This window comes from Cheilinus undulatus, linkage group 11 (assembly GCF_018320785.1).
Source record: "Cheilinus undulatus linkage group 11, ASM1832078v1, whole genome shotgun sequence".
Taxonomy (NCBI): domain Eukaryota; kingdom Metazoa; phylum Chordata; class Actinopteri; order Labriformes; family Labridae; genus Cheilinus; species Cheilinus undulatus.
Window position 1 is genome coordinate 18,190,243 of NC_054875.1, and position 22,047 is coordinate 18,212,289.

The window sequence follows — 22,047 nt, forward strand, 5'->3', positions numbered from 1 at the left end:
GATTCTTTACTTTTGTAATCACATCACACAAAAATGGTACAATAACCACTTCAAAAAGGCAGATTTTACTAGGATGAAGAGACATGGACTTTTTTTTTCACATTTACTATTCCCCATAACAAGAAGGCCCTTGACAGCATCATGCAACCACAACACTGCAAAACTCAACATTTGAGCTAAAGATGAAGTTTTTTAGCTATGAGGTTAGGTGACAAAACTAATTAAAGCAAGTCTGAACAGTGTTTTTTTGCATGCAAACTTCGAGCCAAACAGTTGAAGGTTTAAAGCTTTTAGCCTAAACCTGTGCAAATCTGAGGACCTTGTCTTAGCTCAGCATGTACACTCCCCTCCAAAGTATTGGAACGGTGAGGCCAATTCCTTTGTCTTTGTTGTAGACTAAAAACATTTGGGTTTGACATTAAAAGATGAATATGAGACAATATTTCAGCTTTTATTTCCAGGTGGATCCATCTAGATCCAATACGCGACTAGATAGTACCTTTTGTTTGAACCCAGCCATTTTTTTTATGTGCGCAATAGTATTGGAACATGTGACTGACAGTTGTGTTTTGTTGCCCGGGTGTGTCCTTTTACATTGATTATTCACACAATTAATAGTGCTGAATGTCTACACTCAGTTTCAGATTTGGGTTTTTCCTGTGCAGACTGCATTTATAGTCAGAGGTGTAACCAATATGAAAACCAGAGTGCTGTCTATGGGTGAAAAACAAGCAATTGTGAAGCTAAGAGAAGATGGAAAATCAATTAAAAACATTGGCCATAGCCAAATCCATGTAACATTCAGGTACTGACAGGAAGACCAAGGAAAACGTGACCAGTTGACAACAGAAACATTGTGAGAGCTGTAAAGAAAGATGCTAAAGCTACTGTTAGTGACATCAGCAACAACCTCCAGAGGGCAGGAGTGAAGGTGTCACCATTTACTTTTCTTCATGAATGAAAGTACAGAGGCTAACCCAGATGCAAACCACTCATTAGCGAGAAAAACAGGAAAGCCAGGCTGGAATTTGCCAAAAGTACAGAGATGAGAGTCAAACATTCTGGGACAAAGTTTTATGGACTGATGAGACAAAGATGATAATGGTGCATAAACTTTTCACCAAAGTGATGGAAAGGCTAAGGTTTGGAGAAAGAAAAGGATCTACTCTTGATCACAAACAAACATGCTCATTTGTGAAACACAGTGGAGGTAATGTCATGGCTTGGGCTTGCATGGTTTCATCTGGGATGGGCTCATTAATCTTCATTGATGATGTAACACATGATGACAGCAGCGAAATGTCTACGAAAACATTTTGTGTGCCAATTTAATGAAATACTCAACCAAACTGATTGGGAGATCCTTCATCATGCCCAAAACACACTGGCTAAGTAACAAAGGCGTGGAAGGTTTTTGACTGGCCAAGTCAATCTCCAGACTTAAACCCTATAGAGCATGTATTTTACCTGTTTAAGAGGAGACTTAAACAGGTGACTGAAGGGAGTCTGAAACAAATAACAACTGAAAGAGGCTGCGGTGAAAGCCTGGAAAAGCATCACAAAAGAGGAATACAAATGTTTGGTGATGTCAGTAGGTCACAGGCTTGATGCAGTTATTGCATTAAAGTCTTATCTGTTTAATCTGTTCCAATACTTCTGATCACCTAAAAATTAGGTGTTCCATTGTAAATAAAGCTATCTCCTAAGTGGTGTATCAGATCCAAATGTAAATACCTGGAAATAAAAACAGAAAAGTCTCATATTCAGCTTTTTGTCTCAAACCCAAATGTCTTCAGTCTACAGCAAAAATAAAGGAACTGGGCCCACTGTTCCAATACTTTTGGAGAGGAGTATCATTCAAACTAACAACCCTGCTTAACAAAGGTGTTCATGGTAGAAACCAATGAGGATAAATGCACAAATTTTAAAATAGTTTTATATTAATATTCTGGATAGTTGGTTTGGATATGACGAGAGATAGCAGAAACCATGGCTGTTGGATTCAAGACAAAATAGTCATGGTTACTTTTAAGGTTTGCACTCCACCATGGCTGTTTCATTGGTCATTTTGGATACTTATTATAACTTTGATTCTTTCAGTAATTGACTTGCGGGCCACTGTAAATTATTTCAGTGTTATTCAATATTATTTAACCCACAGTAAAATAAAAACAGAACACTATGAAGGTCACTCTACCCCAGGTTACTGTACCCATTTAGAATAAAGCAGTTGGGTGCTCACACATTTGTTTCTTTGCGCAGGCGTTTCATACGTTGCACGTTGTTCTCCATGGCAGTAGGATTAGTAATCTCTGTTGCACAGCTAGCAGGGAACCAGCCTTTTTCTCCATCTCGCATTCTCTCCCCATAACACCAGGCTGAACAGAGAAGAGAGCTAATTTAATCTGTTCTCCAGTTAAATGCAAGTTTTACAACACAACACCAATAAAGCATGACCTGCATTTGATGTAGGTCATAGATAAGGACTAAATTAAGGGCAAAATTCAACCACGAAATAGCGCACCTTCTTCTTTGAGCAGGACGATGACAAGCTCAGCTTGTTGCAGTCCCAACTCATCTGGCTCCTTTGGCATGTATGCTTTTGTGGCTTCATATTGTGGCTGACCTAAAACACATTCCCATAATGCAAAACTTAATTTACAAGATATAAATCTTAATTGTAGCCAGGGTTTGTGTTTTATATTACCGTTCTTCTAGTGAAGAATAATAAACTCCTGCTCTCTGTTTTCCAAAATTTGATTGCATTAACAGTCACTGGCACACCTAGCTCTGTTTAAATATATGTAACAATGTGAAGGGAGAACTTACCAAGCCCATCCATCTATAAGTTGGGAATAATCTCTGCCTTTTTAGTCCATTTTTTATGCTCTAACGCTTAACAGAAATTTTTTATTTTACATGCATTTATAATTTACAAATTGAATGTAAACTCAAATGAATAACAAACTTTCATTGCTTTTTTGGATTTCTGGTTTCTTATAAATTGAATATGCAAACTTACCAGCTGTTGGAGTGGAATTGGCCACCCCCTTGTGTTCAGTAAGAGCAACTATCCAACGCGCCCGGTCCACCCTTCAACAGTATGAATGGCACCATTAAGTATCACTCCAAACCCTTTATTGTGCAATTGTAATTAGCACTAAAGGTTAGTTTCATTTCAGTGAACTAAACTCATTGGACAGTTTTTGTAGTCATTAAGCTATCTGTCAGTAGAGGGAGCCAAACATACAACAGGTTTCTGGTCAGCTTTTCTACGCTTACTATGAATATGATTGAGTTAAAGGCTGCAATACCTGGACTCAGCCACCAGAGAGATCTGCTCTGCTCTCCCTTCACTGTTCTTGCTCATCTGCAGTCTGAAGGAAAGATAGTGGCTGTTCCTGGAAGGTGGAGACAGCTGTCCTTCTGCATCCTCACCAACCTCCACCTCCACATTCTCTGGGGTGGCATAGTCCATCACTACAAAGCTCTCGTCACTGGACATACAGACTGGTTTTAGTATTTTTTCTTTCATATATATCAGTCAAAAAAAAAATGGTCCATGACCTAAATGTAGGACAAGTCCCACAAATAAATTGCTTGAATGACTGTTTTTGCACATTATACCCTAGGTAAACCCAGCCTTAACTTTACTTTACACTTAACAAACACATGTTCAACATTTCTTCCATGGCTATCTGCTAAGTTAATTTCTTACGTATTATGACCTGAAGACTGGAGGCTGATGTGGACTTAAACTAAAAAATGACACTGAGCTGACATTGTTTGGTGTCTCCCTAACTCAAAACAGAAAGCAGGGGACTATTGAGCTGACATGCTGAATGCAAGATTGAAGAATCTCAAAAATGCCTGCTGAACATCCACACTCCTTTGTTTGTCCATTTTCACTGCACTTTCCCCTCTGGTTTCAGTGTTTCTCTCCGTGCAGCAGCTGGATTTACTCAGTGTTAAACTGGAGTCACCAAGAAAAGTTCAAGAAAGGCTGGCATAGTTTTGTCTTTTTGAGAAGTCTGTGATAGGGTCAGTGAAGATCTAAGTCTTTGATAATTCACAGTGCAGTTCAACACTTTCCTATAGGACATTTATGACTTAATATGCAAACAAATCTGAAAAAATTGTGTTTTTTAATCCCACTGACCTCTTCTTCTTAGTGACAATTAGTACATCATTAAATAGAAACAGGTAGTAGCTCCTTGTACTGAAAGCTCTCCAGATGCTGAGCTCCTCACTAAACACAGCAAGTTCACCACGCTTCTTCAGCCACCGTGATGATGATACTAGAGGAAATGGCTAAAAGGACAAAAGAGTTTTCAGTCAAGGTGCATAAACTGGACTATATTCTTTAGCATAATTTGAGAAATTAGGTCTAATTTAATGCTAATTGACAATGCATACTCTGTGTACAATTGACTGAGCAAAGGTTTTTGTTGAGAAACATACTGTCAGCTCTTACCTTAATTTTACCAAACTCCATCTGTTTTTGGATTGTATACATCTGCTCCGTCCTTTCCATCCGCCTTGCCCCATCATTGCAGCTAGAAACTAACTGTTGAAATAAATGCAAAAATGACAAGGTATAATCAACATATTCAAAAAAACATTTTCTCTAGAGCCCACTTTCTAATGTGGAAATACTGGGTGCATCCCTTTGAATGGGCTGTTCTCGACATACGTACCTTGCTGATGGCATGCAGAGCCCAGACAGCAGCAAAGTATTCTGCTGTCTTATCTGGAGTTTTCTGGCAAATCGTCTGTGAGACAAGGACAAAAGTGTCAGCCTTAATCTGAAAAAGAACTGGTGTTCATACAGGTGCTTACATGAAGTTCACATTTTTCAAGTTTTGTTATGTTGCAGTCTGACATCACGGTGGATTAAAATCATTTTTTCGTATTAATCTACACTCACTACCCCACTATGACAAAGTGAAAACAGAATTTTAGAAATGTTGGCAAAGTAATTTTAAATGATTAAAAAAACAAAACAAAACATAAAGATCACATTGACATAAGTACTCAGCTCCTTTACAAAAACACTTGAAATTTTACTCAGGTTCCTCCCATTTCCATTGATCTTTACAGAGATGTTTCTACACCTTGACTGAAGCCCACTTATTAAATTGACAGGGGATAATGTAGGAAGGCACACACCTAGAGATAGAAAGCCTCACAGCTGATCATGCATATCAGAGCAAAGACCAAGCCATGAGGTCAAAGAACTGCCTCTAGAGCTCAAAGTCTTGTAGCAAGGTACATTTCTCAAACAGAAGAAGTTTGGCACAACCAAGACTCTTCCAAGAGCTTGTTCCCCAGCAAAACCAAGTCATGGGGGGAAAAGGGCTTTATAGAGAGAAGGGCCTTAATGAGGGAATCCGATTGTCCCTCTGACTGAGCTCTAGAGATACTGTGTGGAGATGGTAAAAAATTGCAGAAGAGGAGACATCACTGCAGCCCTCCATCAATCTGGGCTTATTGCAGAGTGGCTAGACAGAAGCTCTCTTCAGTGCAAAACAGATTAAAGCCTGCAAGGAGTTTGCAAAAAAAAAAAAAGTCTCCAAATGAAATCCAAATGGGCTCTTGTAGCTAAGTCAGGATGACCATCGCATTCTTGGTCACCTCTCTTGCCCTTCTCCCCTGATTGCTCAATTGGCAGGCTGACAAGCTCTTGGAAGTCCTGATTGTGCCAAACTTCTCCTGTTTGACAATTATGGAGGCCACTGTGCTCTTAAAAGCAGCAGAATTTTTTTGTAGCCTTCCCTTAGATGTGTGCCTTGCAACAATGCTTTCTTTGAGCCCTGTAGGCCGTTTCGTTGACCTCATGGCTGGGTTTTTGATCTGATACGGAGATCATGATCAGCGGTGAGGCCTTCTATAGAGAGAGGTGTGTGCCTCTCTCTATAGGGTCTTTTTCAATCAATTTAATTTAAATCAATTTAATTTAACAAAGGTGGGCTCCAGTCAAGGTGTAGAAACATCTCTGTTAAGATCAAGAAAAATTGGAGGAACCTGAGAAAAATTTCAAGTGTTTATGTAAAGGATCTGAATACTTATTTCAATGTCATATTTTATTGTTTAAATTGTTAATCAATTTGCAAAAAAACAAAATAAAAAAAAAGTAAAAATCAGTTTTCCCCTTTGTCATAGTGGAGTGTATATTTAATAAAAACAATCTTTTCAATCAACTGTAACATCAGGCTGCATTAAAACAAAGTAGAAAAATATGAAGGGGGTCTGAATACTTTCTGAATGCACTGCATATAGCTGTCTCAAATCACTTTTTGTTTGCATGAAGTGGGGTTTTCTGAAGGCCATAATTTGGATTGTGATGTTTTTCAGGGTTCTGTTCTGAGGAACACTGCTATTTTCAATCTAATTCTATTTCATTTTTATTCTATAGACGTAGTGCTGCACTGATGTGTTTAACTCATGACTTAGGTCAAAAACAGGGCCTTTGTGCCTTCATCTAAAACATACTTATTTATGGAATTTCCTACAATTTCATGACAAAACTGACATCTGTTGTTTTATAGAAACAAAATACAATGATCTACGTTTGTTATCTCTAAAAAGAAATAGCTCAAAACTAACTTCTGCAAAACTCTGCTCCAGGTATGTTGACTAGCACCTTGAAGGGAACTCACATTTCGCAACTATATTTGTGTCTGAACTTTCTGAATTGATTTTGGGTCTTTTTTATTGTTTTGACTTGGTCATGTAATATTGTATTCGGTTTAATGGTCCAAGCCACTCTAACAGCCTTAAAGTTATGGAAAAATTAAAGAACATGACATGTTCATTGTGACATGAACACAATGTTCTTTAGGTAACTGCAGTCAATCTAATAATCTTTTTTTTTTTCTTTTTTTTTTTTTTAAACAGAAAATTTAATCAATAGCAACGGGCTGCTCTGACTGATCACCATATTATTTTCGCAGTGACCTGAGCCATAGATGTTGAGAGTTATTCATAAAAGAAAGCAAAGGTAAACTGACATCCAATAGCAGTGGCAGTCTGGTGACTCGCTGCATCGGAAGGATAAGGAAAGAGATCATGGGCAGGCCTCCGCATTCACTGCTCCCTTCAATTTGCCTTAGGGTCTCTTTAAAAGCAGCGTTACTGGTCCTAACAAACAGAAAGAATCAGTAAGCTCACCTTGACATATTAGTGCATTAACTCTAGTTTCTGACAATTTTATAGCATACTCACAGCAGCTTTTGCAATGTTCTCTGCTGAAAGGTTTCATTAGAGCAGTAGACAATATAGGGCTCAAAGTGGTGGGCAGCGTGGTTCTGAACAATATCGCTAATGTCCCGGATTACTGGGTTGTCATAGTGACGCCGTTCAAGGTCCTCAAAAAAACTGAAATAGAGAGAGATTGGGAGGTTAAAAAAGAAGTGAAAGTGTTTTTCCTCCCACGGACTTAGTAATTGAGCAGGGTACATAAAGCTGTGTCCAGGCTGGACTGAGTGTGATAACTTTAACCTTTTAAATAGTATGATATGTATATGTGTAATAAATTCTTGAATCATTTTATATGTTAATGTATAATTGTTTTCATTCTGACACTTTCATCATCAGACAATGTAAGTAACAACAAACTATCACCTTATGTCAAAACCAAACAGCACAATGCACCATATTGTTTAAGAACCCATTTACATGATGTTTCAAGTTTGCAACTTAAGTAAGGGTTACTGAAATATCAAGTCATATTTATAAAATTGTGTAGCTGATCATTTTTGAGCCTGTAACTTCAGAATATAAAACAGACATCTATTTTCCCTAGTATACAAAAATTCAAAAACCTCTGGTGAAATCTATTTTAACTCCAAATTCCACGTGACCCTTTCTGTCTGAACTTTGTGTCATTATTAGCAATATTAACACCATACATGACTTTGAGCTCCACCCATTCCATAAAAAGATGTAAAATGACACCTGAAAAACAGCCCAGCCCAGGATAGAACAGCAGAACTCTAATGCATACTGTATGTCAGACATGTCATACAACTTTCTTCCGATACATTAATTATGAGTAGTTCTGGATTCACAGGCACTGTTTCTTACGGACAACAAAAGAATCCAAGATAAAGTGACATCTACTCCTCTTGGTTTCACTGGTTTCAATCTCATTCAAAGTAATGTTTTCAGCAATACACAGAGCAACACAGGCTGCTTGCAAACACATTATCACCTTAAAGCCGGGAATACCATTCAGAGCAGCAGAACCAGTTTGTTAAACATGTTTTAACGTGTCAGTGAAGCCTACTGGATACCAAAGACATACTAAGTGCCCTGATTCGTTAAATTTCCACCTTAAATCTTTTTTCAATGAGAATACAACAGAGTCATAAAGTTTAAATTATATGAAGACTAGCTGACACAGAATGCAGTGAACAGCTCCATTATGCTGATTAACACACTGATAGCATTAGATTTTACTATAGGTAATCACCTCCCTCATTTCCATCCCCCTCACACACAAATACAGCACGCAAACAAGCAAGACTGTAAGAATATGAAATGTGTTCCCACCGTCTGCTGACTTGATGGATGACCGAAATGTTGGAAAAGAGGTGATGGTGCTCTGTGGCCGTCATTGTCTTCCTCAAGGCCTCATTACTCTTGAAGTGACGTACCAGGATACCCAGGCTGTGCAGGTATGAGTGCTCTGATGTGATTATCTCAAAAATGGCCTGTCAAAAAACCATGCATAATCGTCAACCTCCTAAAATAATGGCCTAAGTCATATTTTCCAGTTTTTTAGGGGACAGAAAAAACTGAATCAAATCTAGGGTATATGACATTTATTAACCATCCCACAAAGAAAGGTTATGACAATAGATGGCTATTGATAATACTTACAATGTTGTCAGTCAATTATTTAACAAAAGTGGATTAGATGACTTGGGCCAGTTTATGAACATGCCTTTGTGACTTGGGCAATTTTGAACCTGACTTGGCCAAATTATTTCTGGAAAAAGTGACTTAGGCAAAGCAGTGTACTTCTTTATTCCCCAACTGCTGTGACAGATCATGGAGAAGGGTGAGAGACAAACATTTGAAAATGTTAGTGGAGCTCAGGGGACAGAGACGTGCTGCTCCATCTCTTTAATGATGGTCTCATTGTCATTTTCACTGGATGGGGTCTGATCAGAGTAAGAATAGTCAAGATCATCTCCTACCAAAAAGGAAAAACATTTTAACCCTTTTAGGCATATGTGGGTCCAAATCATGCCAGTGTGTGCTCTCTGTCATCATGGAGGAACAGAGGAACAACAGATGCATTGAGATATACTGTGTTTTGATGGATTTACCCACAGTGGAGAAATATCATAGATTTTGACTGTCTATGTTATGTTTGTAGTTTAGTTTACGTCTCCTTGATGAAAACTAAACTTACTTTAAGTAAGAGTTTTTGTCATCAAAGATCTTTAATAGCATGTCTTACACCCTTATTCGTATGAGAATTGCCTAGGGACCTCTGATAATTTGTAATAATCATCCATGACGTCCGTGTTTTTAATCACGTACAAAATCAACCATGCCTGTAATTTGCAGAGTAAAATTTCCAGAGCAAATTACCTACCATATTTCAGTGCACACAGAGATTACCCAGGCAATACTAATCCCGTAGGAATCGGCAAATGCCTGTTAATGATGAATAACATAAATATTTAAAAGTGGGGGATTTAGTTGCTCAGCGTGTTTTATTATGATCAGGATTGTTGGTGACCAATAAGATGGCACTCTATCTGAAGGTGAACTGATTCAGACAGGACCAAAGGCTATTAGCTGTGTGCCATTAAAGATATATTGCAATTAATAAAACAGAAACAAAAAATACCCTGGAAGCGTAGAATAGCACTGATGTTTGGAGAGAATATTATTTTAATAAAGCAAGTAAAGGACATTCTGCCTGATGGACTCTGCTATTTTCTGTCAGCAGGAGGCTCTAATGTTTGTGTTATTACACAGCATGCACCCCAGATAAGCTTTTAGTTCAGCAAACATAAAAGCCAAACATCACAACAAGACATTCTTAACCCTAACAGTAGTCTAAAAGTTGTATGGATTGGCTACAATCTGGAGCCCTCTGTTCTTGAACGAAAAGAAAACCTGTTAAGTCGCTAAGGGTCCAAAAGTGCAAAACAAGCTCCTAACCATAGGACACTGACTGAGTGTGATCACGAAGACAGGGTGTGGCTTTACTCAGGGTTGTTGTGCAAACAATATCTGCAAATGAAAGCACAAAGTAAATGGGAAAATCCACCCTCAAAAAGCATTACACGGATCATTTCTATAGATCTACCCAGTATGAACATAAAGTTTTGAGGGCAGGAAGACGTCTTCATCAAACTGAACAATGTTATTCAGTGGGAATACAAAAGAGCTGTTATGTTTTCTGTGGACACACTTGGCAGTACATGTGATGCATATCGGCACATACAGAGACATACAAATGTACCTCTTGTCTCTTTCGTTCCTGAGGTGAGATGTTTGTCAGAATGCCTGTGTCCTTCACCTTTAAGAAAGACAGATGAAAACAAACACTAATGCTGCTATCTGTCTTTTCCTGAGATAAAGCTTGTTATGCAGATGGTACAGATGAACAACAACATTTCCAGCTTGTTAGACAAGCTTGGTGCACGGTCATGTTATGTAGCAATTTACATATGTAGTAGCTTTAAAACAGCTGGCTATTCTATAGCATCACTTTTAATGAATGAGTTTTACAGAGAACATGTATTATTTCAAGTGTTTAAGTCAGACATCTAAGGTTTTGATTTAGTCTCGCTTAATGTTTCATATGTCAGTGCAGCAAGGGATACCTGTGGCAGCTGGCTCCAAGTGAGCTGTACAGGTCGGTAGCTCTTGACCACGATGCCCTGATCCTCTACAGGAGCCTCCACAACCACAAAGTCATCTAGAAGCTCATCCTGGTTCGTGGAGTGCAGGCCTCTCTCGCGAATCTCCTGGTAGAGGCGTGGTGTAGCTAAGGATCACATCAACATAAAAAGTTAAGCCTTAATTTTAAAGTCTCAGTTTTTTATGTCACACAGAGACTATCGTGGTAGCAGAGTAGAGAAAAACAGTGGAAAAATTTAGTCCACAATAAACAGGTTTATAATAATTATCTCTCCTCTGCTCATGTATGACAGAATTCTGCGTTTATCACTTTAATTCATATATATCAAAAAGCTAATCAGAGGTATTCTGATCATAATAAATGAAAGATGGAAGCGTTGTTGGAATCTGTTAATGTAATAATATGTACCATATACCACTGACAATTACAGTGTGGGAGGTGAGAATGAATGTGTTTAGAAAAATGCAGCCTACTGCCTGGATTGTGTCATTACAAATAACTTGATTAAACCCCCCCAAAAATATAGATACATTTTAGGAGGATGCACTTTTTTTTGCATGATTGCAACCGAAAACACAAAGCAGCCGGAATGTTTACAATTCAGTTTTAAAAAAAATTTAGCATCTATTTACAATTTTTGAAAAAATATCAACATTATAAAACTGTTTAATCAAACCATAAAATTATACATTTTCATAAGTAGAAAGTTGCGATATATGACATTCATTAACAAATGACCAAAGTCAGTGCTCCACAATTTGATATTTTTTTGCAATTAAGTTGTTTTGAGAATCTTTTTTAATCAGGTCATCTACTATTGCCATAAGGAATTTTTAATTAACATGTTGAATATGCTAGTTATTGTTTTCTCACTGCATGTCTAGTTGTATGAATATCCCCACTGTTTAAACCTAATACACAAAACTACTTAAAGGAGTCATAGTTATTTCCCATCTATTTGTAGTTCTTTAGTCACAAAAAGAGAAGTGGACATAGTGACATATCATTTAACCTACCGTCTTTGAAGGACCCACGCTTGTTCTGGTTCCTCTTTCTTCTTCCCAGGGTTCGCTATAGAGGAGACAGCATGCAGTCTGAGAGCAACACTCTGGAATACATAAGCCTCAATAACACTCAGCATTTCTTAGATATATTTATTTTTTCTCAGCATCTTATCTCATCTTCAGCACTGTTTGTTACTTTAAAAGTTAGTTTAGTTTAGTTGTACCATTTGTAACGGTACAACTAAACAAGTGGTTGATAACAGCAAGGACTTCGCAGACTGCTGTGGAAACAAACCATCACTACAACTACAACAAGCCTATGACTAACAGAGAATGACAATGGGTACAGGCTAAAGGCCATGCCTACTGTGGCCTTTCCAGCTAAAAATACTGCATAAATTATGCTCTGTTCTAATTTTGAAGACCCAAACTTGCATCAAAATTGACACTTTAGTTTGGCCATTAGATCTTTGAAGTTAAATTATCTAGAAATTTCTGACTAAATTATCTTCTTACAGTGTTATTAATCTGTGAGCTACAACTCCAAATTCAATTTAATTATAAATATATTAACCATTTACAGTTGTATGATAACCAATGTACCTTGCGCCCAGGGCTGCGAGCAGGACCAGGACTTTGTGCTCTATCCTCTCTGACTGGTTTCAGTTGTGATGGTGACCCTTGTCCTGCAGCCATAGCTTCAATGTCTAGGCTGGTCACAGCCGCTCTGTATGATTTGTTCCTTCGGTTCCTCCTCAACGCAAAACCATCTCCATCACTATCATAGTCCTCCCAAGACACATCTGGACCCTGGGCTGAGTGACGACTCCTGATACCACTACTGGAGATCTCCAGTCCCACTGGGAAGGTCACCACAGTAGTGTGGTGGCGGTTTTTAGGTCGGCTGCCTACAGCCAAATTTTTGGGGATGAGTTGATAGGTGCCAGTCTTCAGTGCTGCAGGACTTTGGGTGCTGAGAACCACATGTTGAGGCACCACCTTCCTGTCTACTTCATCTCCCTGCAGAATGGAGTCTTCAGACTGGGTTGTTGAGGAGCTTTGTGATTGGCAGCTTTCATCACCTGGCTCTGATATATGGAGTTCTGTAGCAAAGTGGCTCTCCAGGATTAGAGAGGCCTGGTCGGCCATGGAGCTGTCAGATGGGCTGTTGGACATGGCACCCACTTCTAAGGTGAGAACCTTACTCGGCCGACTAAGACTTTCAGCAGCTACAGCATTTGAAGAGTCTGAAGAGGAGAGAGGAATAACAGCTTTAACACAAAAAACCAAGAACTTAAGTTGAAATTGCAATTGAGATATGGTGGAAAAGGAGGAGTTTCATAGTCTTTTATTAGAACGACCCACAAATACCACTGTTGACCCGTATCGGGGAACACAAAACATCAGTAATCTCCAAACTTTGTTGAATATATACAGAATTAAACAACAGAAAAATACTTTTGAAATATTTTGTTTTTTCCTCCCATTGGAGGGGGGAGCCTCATCTGTGATGAAGTTCACAGGTCAGTCTGACGGAGCTGGCAGGTTTGTAAGTCCCTATCGAGGGACTCAACTCGTGACTCACCTCTTATTCCTACATTGCACTCAACCCTCGCAAATCACGAAGAGTTCAGCAAATCATCACAGAAGCAACTGGGGAAGAAAATTACACGTACTCCTCTAATAATAAGGCTTCTGCAAATCTGCCATAAGCAAACATTAAACCTTCAGGTGGGGACTTGCATATTATCCCGGCTTTTGCCTTATAAACATGTCATTAAAGTGCAACGCTTAAAGTTATATCACTTGGCCTTTACAGACCGGTAATTAAAAAACTATATAGCCTACTACAATAATTCATCAATTAAATGTACTCAAAATTCCCCTGTAGCAGTAGCCAATGACTTTCCAGTTAACTTCTCGTTTTAGGACGGATTAGGGTGGGAGCAAAAAAAATGTCTGCCTCACATTCCCCTGGTTCAGAACAGAGAGGTGACACGCAGTTCAAGACACAAACACTGCTGGGAACAGTTAAACCGCTTTCTTACCTTTGTAAGGCCGTCTTAAAAATGTAACAGTACGGTTCTCCAGGGGGTCGCTGTCTGTTGCGTTAAGAAGTGTTGCTTTGGCAGCTGCAGTCCTCCGCTTCACTTTTTCAGATATTTCTTACTCACGCACTTCCTCCTCCTATTGCAGGCGTCCATTTAGTCTTGCAACCGACGTCACAACAGGTGAGTGTCAATCAATAAGCATAAAAGTAGAATCTCAATTTAGATCACTACAAGGAAAGACTGAAGGCATCTGTTTACGTTAAAAAAGCAGCTTGGAGTTTGGATTTCACAGCCATTGATGTCTGCCTTTCTTTACACTCTATTAAATATAAAATAAAAAAGTAATGTCGGCTTAACCACGATGTGAGAAGTCAACAGATGTAGAAGACAAACTGTGTTCAAATTCACATTGACGAAATGCCCACATTTGTTGACGTTCTGAATTTCTATGTTTTTGATTTTTTTTTTTTTGTCAACTGTACAGCATGATTGACAAAATACAACTGTTTACTGCCATCTGGTGGCCAAAGAAAGACATACAGCTTGCCATTTTCCAATGTCCATTGAAAATTTATGTTGAGGACTGTTTCCCTTGTTTGATAAACAGGGCAATGGATAGAGCCAGGCATGAGATAGTGGTAAATGCCATGTGGTGGACGAGCCACAGGCTGCACCCAGCTGCCCGCGTACATGTGGGGCGACCGAGGGGCGTAGCTAGGAATTCTGTGCCCCCAGAAAGAAAATTGCACACTTTGCCGGCCAAAAAAAAAAAAAAAAAAAAAAAAAGAATTTATAACTATCCTTGCATTTTAATGTATTTTTGAACTGCATAATTTCCCCGTGTTAATGAACAATATATTTTCTTTTCTTTTCTTTTCTTTTAACTAAGGATAGATTACAATTATGTGTACTATTTCCCTTCCAGTTAGAGTATGTGTTTATTAGCTTCTTCCCAAAGTTTAACACAATATACCATTTTAGTTTTCTGACCCCCACATTAGCAAATGCTGACAATACTGCATATGGATTTGTTCAACTCTCCTCATATTCACAACCCTAAGAAAAAATCTTCGTCTTCCCTGCTTTCTTTACTGGATCATCCTCATCTTGTGCCCCCCTCTTTTTTTGCCTCCATCATCCTTATCTTGCTATCCATCCTTTCCTCTCCTTCATCATCCTTATCTTGCTTTCTATCCTTTCTTTCTTCCCCCCATCATCCTTATCTTGCGCTCTGTCCCTGCTTTCTTCTCCATCATCCACATATTTTATCTCCCCATCTCCTACAAGGTCCTTCTACAAGCATTAATTGATAGAGCCTTTTAAAGCTAACAAACAATAAAACGGGCTAGTGAGGCTACATGGTGCTAGTTTTACTATCAAGCTATCAACCCTTAACAACAGCTTAACTAATTCTGTTACAGTAATGCATCAAATAATCCTTGTAAAGCCACTGTAGCTCAACAACAGTAAGAATATCAGGAGGGCCTAAACTGAAATAACACTGATTAACTAAAGACTCGACCTAATTCTGGACACTCACAAATAAAAAAAAGTCACATATTTCCACAGCCCTTGTTTGGAGAATCTCATGGATAGGTCTGTTGATTTCGTAGAGAAGTTCTGATGTAAATTTAGAAAAAAATAAGTAAATGACTAGACAGTGACGGACTGACACTGAAAAATCAAACTGGCCTTTTCAAAAGACAAATCAACATTAAATCAAATGTTAATAACAAGCTTGACCTGGAATCTTGGAGACTGAGTTGGTCAATAAATGAGCAACACCGAACAACCAAATGACGTTCAATATAATCATTGCATTACAGCACGGCAAAATTACACACAGAAAACAAACTCATTTTCTTTTTCTGATTGTGTTATCCACCGAAAACCTTTCAAAAGCTGTCCATAGAAATATATTTCCAATTCAATAATCACCCAAAATACACAGGAGAGTTGTGCAGAATTAGCTGTTCACAGTGAGCCTATCTCTGCCTCACTCACAGCTGACAGCTGTCAGTCTCAGCTGCAGCAGCAAGGATAGCTCCATATCTGGGTCATTCCAGAATTGCGGGTACATTTTGAGTATAGAAAGAAAATGAAAAGTTGTATCGATTTTTTTCAACATTTTTTTTGTTATTCTCATAGAACACACTTTAAATTGAACATTTTCAGTATTTGCTGAGCTTAAACCTGTAAGATTTAAAATATTCAATGCCAAAATCACTGTAGTAACAGAAAAATCTGACGACTCTGTTAGGGACAAATTGGGTCATATACAGTGCTTAACAAATTTATTAGACCACCTGTCATATTTGTTTCAAAGACCATCCAGCATCATGAAGTGCTTTAATGCAGACTCTTTCATTTTCAGTGAGCTCTCCACGTTTTACCATTTTGAACAGGAATGAGGGATTTAAAACTGAATTCACCCAAATTTGAGCTGGCTCACTGGGCTTCTCTGAAGTCAGAAATTAATCAAGCATAACATTCAACCACTAAAACTCATTTTTCTATTCAGGAATGCAAGTAAATAATTATAATTTGACATATTAATCAAGAAATAATGTGCTTTACTATTTTTTCAGTCTTTTTGTAAATCAGTAAATTTGAAAATTCATGGATAACAATAATACTTATATTTTAGCATTGAAAATATCATTTGGGTTAAAGACCTTCTACATATTGGTGTATTAACCATTGCAGAAACATAAAAAATGATTTTGGTAATTACCAATGCTGTTAATTTAGGGCAGCTGTGGCATAAACCTTACTTTGGTTAGGGTTAAGATGGTCTAATAAATTTGTTAAGCATTGTATATATAATAAACAAATCTAATATAATTTAAAATACAATCTTTCCTAAGAGAATTATTGTCTCTATATCCAATAATCCAACTTAAAGTCTAGTAAGAATGAAACTTTTTGTTTTGGAGTAATATCAACACATTTAAATAAGAAGTTGCCAAGATGGAGCACATTTTCTCCGATCATGGTTTTAAAAATAAATGATGGAATGCTTTGAAATTTCATGTACAGTGGGTATATGAGTTAAGACACAAATTCCAATCACTTTTGCAACAACAAAACAAAACAGATGATAAACAGAGTTGACGTTGATGGTAACAGAGTTGACTTTAATAACAGAGTTGACTAGACATTGTTTGAAGACCAAGGAAAACAACATTTTCTGCCTGACTATGAATATTTTAAAACAAATTTTAAATGTAAAAACAGTCATTTAAGCCAAACAAATATTTTTGAATTACAAATATTTCATTAATATGGATAATAACTGCATATTTCATGTTTTACGGATCTGACAAGTAAAAGGACTTTAAAAATGTTTGTAACTGATGAAATTGAAACTTTAAAACAATTTTTAGATGACTGTTGAACTGAAACCTTGAAAACATTCTTAAAATGTAAAAAAAAAACATTTAATCAGATAAAAGACATCTGAATTACAAATCTGTCTCTCTCTATATAAATTCATTTCATGAACTTGGATAACTTCTTACAAACCTGAACACTAAAATTATTTTCAAAATGGTTTTGACTAATGAAACTGAAACTATTAAATGAGCTTTCAGATGTTAAATACAATCATTTAATCAGAACAAAGTGATTTGAATGTGTGTGTGTGTGTGTGTGTGTGTCTCTGTCTGTCTGTCAAGTAAAATGGTTTTCAAAATGTTTTTTTTTTCCACTGATGGGCAACATCTTGTAGCAAATTCAGGGGCATCTTGTAATTGAATGTAGCTTGCCTGGATCATGGGCAGGCATGCTAACCAGTAACCTGGGCATGTGAATCAGTCATTGGTGATTTCAGCCCATATTTCTTTGTTTATTTCTACATGATGTCCTGTCACTGAGGTTGGTTGTGGGATGATTCTAAGGACATCATCAAAAAATACCATAAAGTATCCTCACGGTTTGGCCAGAAGAAGCGATTTCTTCCCACTTTACGCATGCATGTGACTTTTGCATGGGTTTCACTAACATCTACAATGGTCCCAGGATAAAGTTCATCATCATATTTGATGACACACCACTGTCCAACGATGTCTTTACTTTCCCAATTGATTTCACCTGTTGTCTATGCTTGGTGGTCTTCGGTGGTGTTGGGAAGGACAGGTTGATCGACAGCTTGGGTGGTGGTAGAAAGGCCACACTGACCGTCAGATTCAGTGGTGGTGGACAGGTTGGGCTGAACATCAAAGTCAAACCTTTGTGACATGTACACTCAAGAATCTGCTTAGTTGAGCAGAGACAGCTGACATCCTTGTAGATGACCTTTCTGGGTGTGAGAGTGATCATCTGATGGAGGTGCATTGTTGAAGGGACCACCGAGAGTCATTTTGGCATCTTCCTCACAGCTTTGTCAACAGATTCCTCATCAATGTAAAACAGTTGTGTAGAGGTCTGGGCATTCAGTGGATGGTCATATAATTTCTTAGCATTTCCTTCACTGACCATCCTGTTTGCTGTTCTTTTCAAAACTCCACCCAGTCCATCTGGAGCACTTTTGCCGTGTCCTGCTTCAAAGCTCCATGTGCCTTTGTTGAAGCCCTTCTTGAACAACTCTGTGCTCAACATGAAGAAATTGCCTTTCTGACGGTATTGGGTGCATGGTCCATCACAAAAAAATGAACTAAAGATACTGATGGATGGTTGGCTTTCACATGATCTAGCACAAGGGACAGGTGTGTCCATATAGTGGCTGGACCTTTCTCTTTTGATGCTGAGATGGTTGTGAAGCATAAATGTTTGTCCACTCCGCCCACATGAAGGATTCCCGTGTGCATAGTCGCCTGCTGCTGAGAAGATGCGAAGTGAACTGCCTGAATCTCTGCCGACAATTTGCATGCATAGTTTTTTGGAGGAATCCATGTGAATCAAACACTCACGAGATTTCATGCTTTTCTTGAGCTCATGGTGATGGATGTTTTGTGTTTTTACGTTGAACTGATGCCTTCTGAAAACTCTCAGCTGGTCCTGGAACATATCAATCATATCTCCAAGAGACCTCTCCATGTCCTTTTTCACAGTCATGCGGACTGGTTGTGCTTCTTTCTCACTTTCTTTGTTTTTCTTCCTCCTTTCTACCATTTCAGTTGTCCACTGAATACATGTCACTGGAGCCTCAGCAACGTAGTCACGGTTGAGGTGATAAACATTGCTTCCGCATTTGATGCATTCTCCATAAAAGCATTCTTTGCTTGCAGGATCACGGCATGTTGAGTTTCCAATGATTTCTGAGTCAGTCGTCCCGAGGAGTTGGAGTGAATAAAGCTTCTGCACAAGGAAGGAGAAGTTTTCATGAACTTTACAAAGGCAGGTTTCTCTGTCAGATATGGATGGGTGGACAACCCAGAAAGGACGCATTTAACAGAAAAGTGAATACGACAGCTGACTTGATGTATTCTCAAGAAGGTATTTGCGATGAAGATTTCTTATGGTATCATTCAGAAACCTTTTCTGCATTTTTACTTTTCCCCTTGTGATTGTTTTTTTCCTGCAGTCTAGTGGCTGACATCATCTCTCCAAAAAAATTCCTGCACTCTCTTTTGGAGCTTGGTTTGTGTTGTTTGATATTTTCGTCTTTAAAAAGTCAGTTCATTTTGGTTCCTTTTGCCAAATCACTTCCTCGATAAACCAAGCGTGGTCTGTATTGTTTTCTGTAGTTTGCAATTTTTTATGATCTTTCCTGACACAATTTGTGATATCCTCTGTCAGTCGCTCTCTTTTTTGGTATGTTGGTACTTCTGTCTTATTTTATTCATCAGCACATTATGAAGAAAGAGAGTTCTTTGAATCCTTGCAGGGATTTTATGTCCTCTTATCTGTTTCTGTGTTTTTGATCAAGGGGAATCAGACACTTGTTTTAATCTCTGGATGCGTTTCTGGTACTTTTTGAGAGCTGTTGTTAATTTTTTCAGCAAAATCTTTAATTTATCAATATGTCTGTACAACTTGGAGTTCTCCCGTTTCATTTTTTTTTGTCCTGACCTTCTTTGTCTGAAACTATGGGACAAAAAATTAAAGTGAATTCAAAGCATCTGATTTTAATTAGGTGCACGATCAGAGCATGTGAGCAGAGTGGAGCGATGAGATTTCCCGCATATATTACACACTGCACCTTTAAGATACAACACATGTAAGAAACAGTTCAGTCTGCAACTTGACAATTAAAGAACACTTTTTTCACTACACCTGTGGCCCATTGTCCACAATAAAATAGACTCATGGTCCTATGTGCTAATCTAACCTGGATGTCTGTGGTTCAGGGCCTGGCTCAGGACTTTGTGTCATCACTACAAGAATCTTCTTTCTTGCTCTGCATCTCTACTGTGCCTCTCTCCAAAACCTGCATTTGTGCCTTTGCTCCCTTTCATCCAGATCGGCTACTGTTCTTATCTGTCCTGCATTCTTTTGTGCCATCTATTTCTGTCTTTCTCCAAATTTTCAGCCTTCCTTACAGGGTCAGCGTCTCACCGTGCCCTGTATTGGCACTGTCTTTCTGCTGCTGACAGCTTCATCTGGAACCGAAATTATTGAACATCCTTAACTTGGAATGCTATACCACAAATATTTATTTTTCAATAAAATGATTCAAAAACCCTTATAAATATCAAATAACACATATAATCAGATACGATGACTAATCAGATACTATGACTAATGATAATATAATAATCCAAAAATAATCCATAATGAAGGTAGAATAATGCAAAAATACTTATATGTGCTTGGAAACATTTAACTTTGTTACTCATCGTCAACTCTGTTATCAGTTGATGATAACAGAGTTGACAGTAACAGAGTTGACCTTTTCCACCATTTTGTACTTTAACCGTCTGTGCTAACCCCAAACAAGCTAGCACACAACATGTCTAAAAGTAGAATTATATTGGTGTATTATTATTGGTGTACTCTCGACATTTTGTACAAAATAATGAGAGAAAAAGCATTACATACCTCATACCTCACTGCCTTTCCATATTTCCCGCCAAAGAAAGTAACATCACCATCAGCAGGTCACATGATCTCTATAAAATTTTTTGGAGATTTTTATGCAGTTTTACAGTAGTGATAACAAAGTTGACCAGAACACGGAGACACTGAAATTTAATAAAACACAGAAAGTATATATCCTATGCAAATGATCATATAACTGTTAATACTGAAAGCATAAAAAAAAGAAAATTAAACTCAATTATTTCATGTTAATTCAAGTGTGAATCAGGAGCTGGAGCTAAGTAATGGGGGGGGGGGGGTTAGGTGTCATGTAGCTAGTATTTAAAATATAAATTGTGTCTAAAATATATATCAAGCATTTTTATCCGAGAAAGGATAGCACTGTTAGTAATATTACTCAAAGATGATTCAATAAAGATTTTTTGGGAGGGGAATAATATAAGGTTTATTTGGGAGATGCGAAATGTACCCGCAATTCTGGAATGACCCATCTACACTCATTTAGTCCAAATATAGTATTTAGAAACCAAAAGCTTTTAACAACAATACATCTACCTACAAATGTAGTAGAATAACTCTAATTCACTTTTTCATCATTAAACTTAGTAGTCTTCTAATTAATTAATTAATTAATTAATAATACGTCACAGCACAGCTAATAATAATGATAAAATGTGAGCTTACCTGTTCTTTTGGCACAAGCAGCCCATGATGGATGATCCCCTTGCCTCCTTTCCCTCTTCCTTTACTTGTGCAATGCTACTAAATATTCCTTAGTCTTTGTTACCTCTGCCAAGGAGGTTATGTGATTGGGTGGGTTTGTTCGTTTGTTAGTTTGTTAGCAACATAATCTCAAAAAGTCATGGACGGATTTTCATGAAATTTTCAGGAAATGTCACAAATGCCATAAGGAAGAACTGATTAGATTTTGGGACTGATCCGGATCACCGTCTGGATCCACGAATTTTTTTAAAGGATTCTGTAATGGGAGATAGGTCTGCACTGTTACCACTTTACACCAGAAAATGGCAGGCATGAGTGACTTATTCAAAGTTTTGGAGTGTATAGACTTTGTAAGACATGCCTGGTCGAGGAGATGAGTTGGAGCGTAACAGAGAAAGAC

The 22,047-nt window shown here is 38.0% G+C and overlaps 1 protein-coding gene across 2 annotated transcripts; it reads right to left on the reverse strand.

Annotated features, from left to right (window-relative positions):
• Positions 1 to 40: 40 nt before the first annotated feature.
• Positions 41 to 21,803, reverse strand: arhgef16 (Rho guanine nucleotide exchange factor (GEF) 16). Of its 2 annotated transcripts, XM_041799175.1 has the most exons (16): positions 21,609 to 21,803; positions 20,925 to 20,995; positions 12,496 to 13,139; positions 11,905 to 11,959; positions 10,851 to 11,014; positions 10,487 to 10,543; positions 8,554 to 8,714; positions 7,225 to 7,377; positions 7,011 to 7,140; positions 4,698 to 4,772; positions 4,475 to 4,567; positions 4,160 to 4,311; positions 3,315 to 3,497; positions 3,023 to 3,093; positions 2,525 to 2,626; positions 41 to 2,378 (listed from the first exon to the last, which is right to left on the reverse strand). In XM_041799175.1, exons 3-16 carry the CDS (start codon positions 13,066 to 13,068, stop codon positions 2,239 to 2,241), a joined length of 2,109 nt encoding a protein of 702 aa, XP_041655109.1. In that variant the 5' UTR covers positions 13,069 to 13,139; positions 20,925 to 20,995; positions 21,609 to 21,803; the 3' UTR covers positions 41 to 2,238. The 2 variants fall into 2 exon arrangements, with proteins under 2 accessions (XP_041655109.1, XP_041655108.1); XM_041799174.1 differs by lacking the exons at positions 20,925 to 20,995; positions 21,609 to 21,803 and adding an exon at positions 13,941 to 14,066.
• Between the last annotated feature and the right edge of the window lie 244 nt (positions 21,804 to 22,047).

Excerpts from the sequence above, each read along its gene's own strand:
- arhgef16 (XM_041799175.1), bottom strand. The coding sequence starts at position 13,068 with ATGTCCAACAGCCCATCTGACAGCTCCATGGCCGACCAGGCCTCTCTA. Across the intron at positions 11,015-11,904 it reads GCGTGGGTCCTTCAAAGACG|CTACACCACGCCTCTACCAG; the intron begins GTAGGTTAAATG and ends TGTGATCCTTAG. Across the intron at positions 4,312-4,474 it reads TGGAGTTTGGTAAAATTAAG|CCATTTCCTCTAGTATCATC; the intron begins GTAAGAGCTGAC and ends TTGTCCTTTTAG.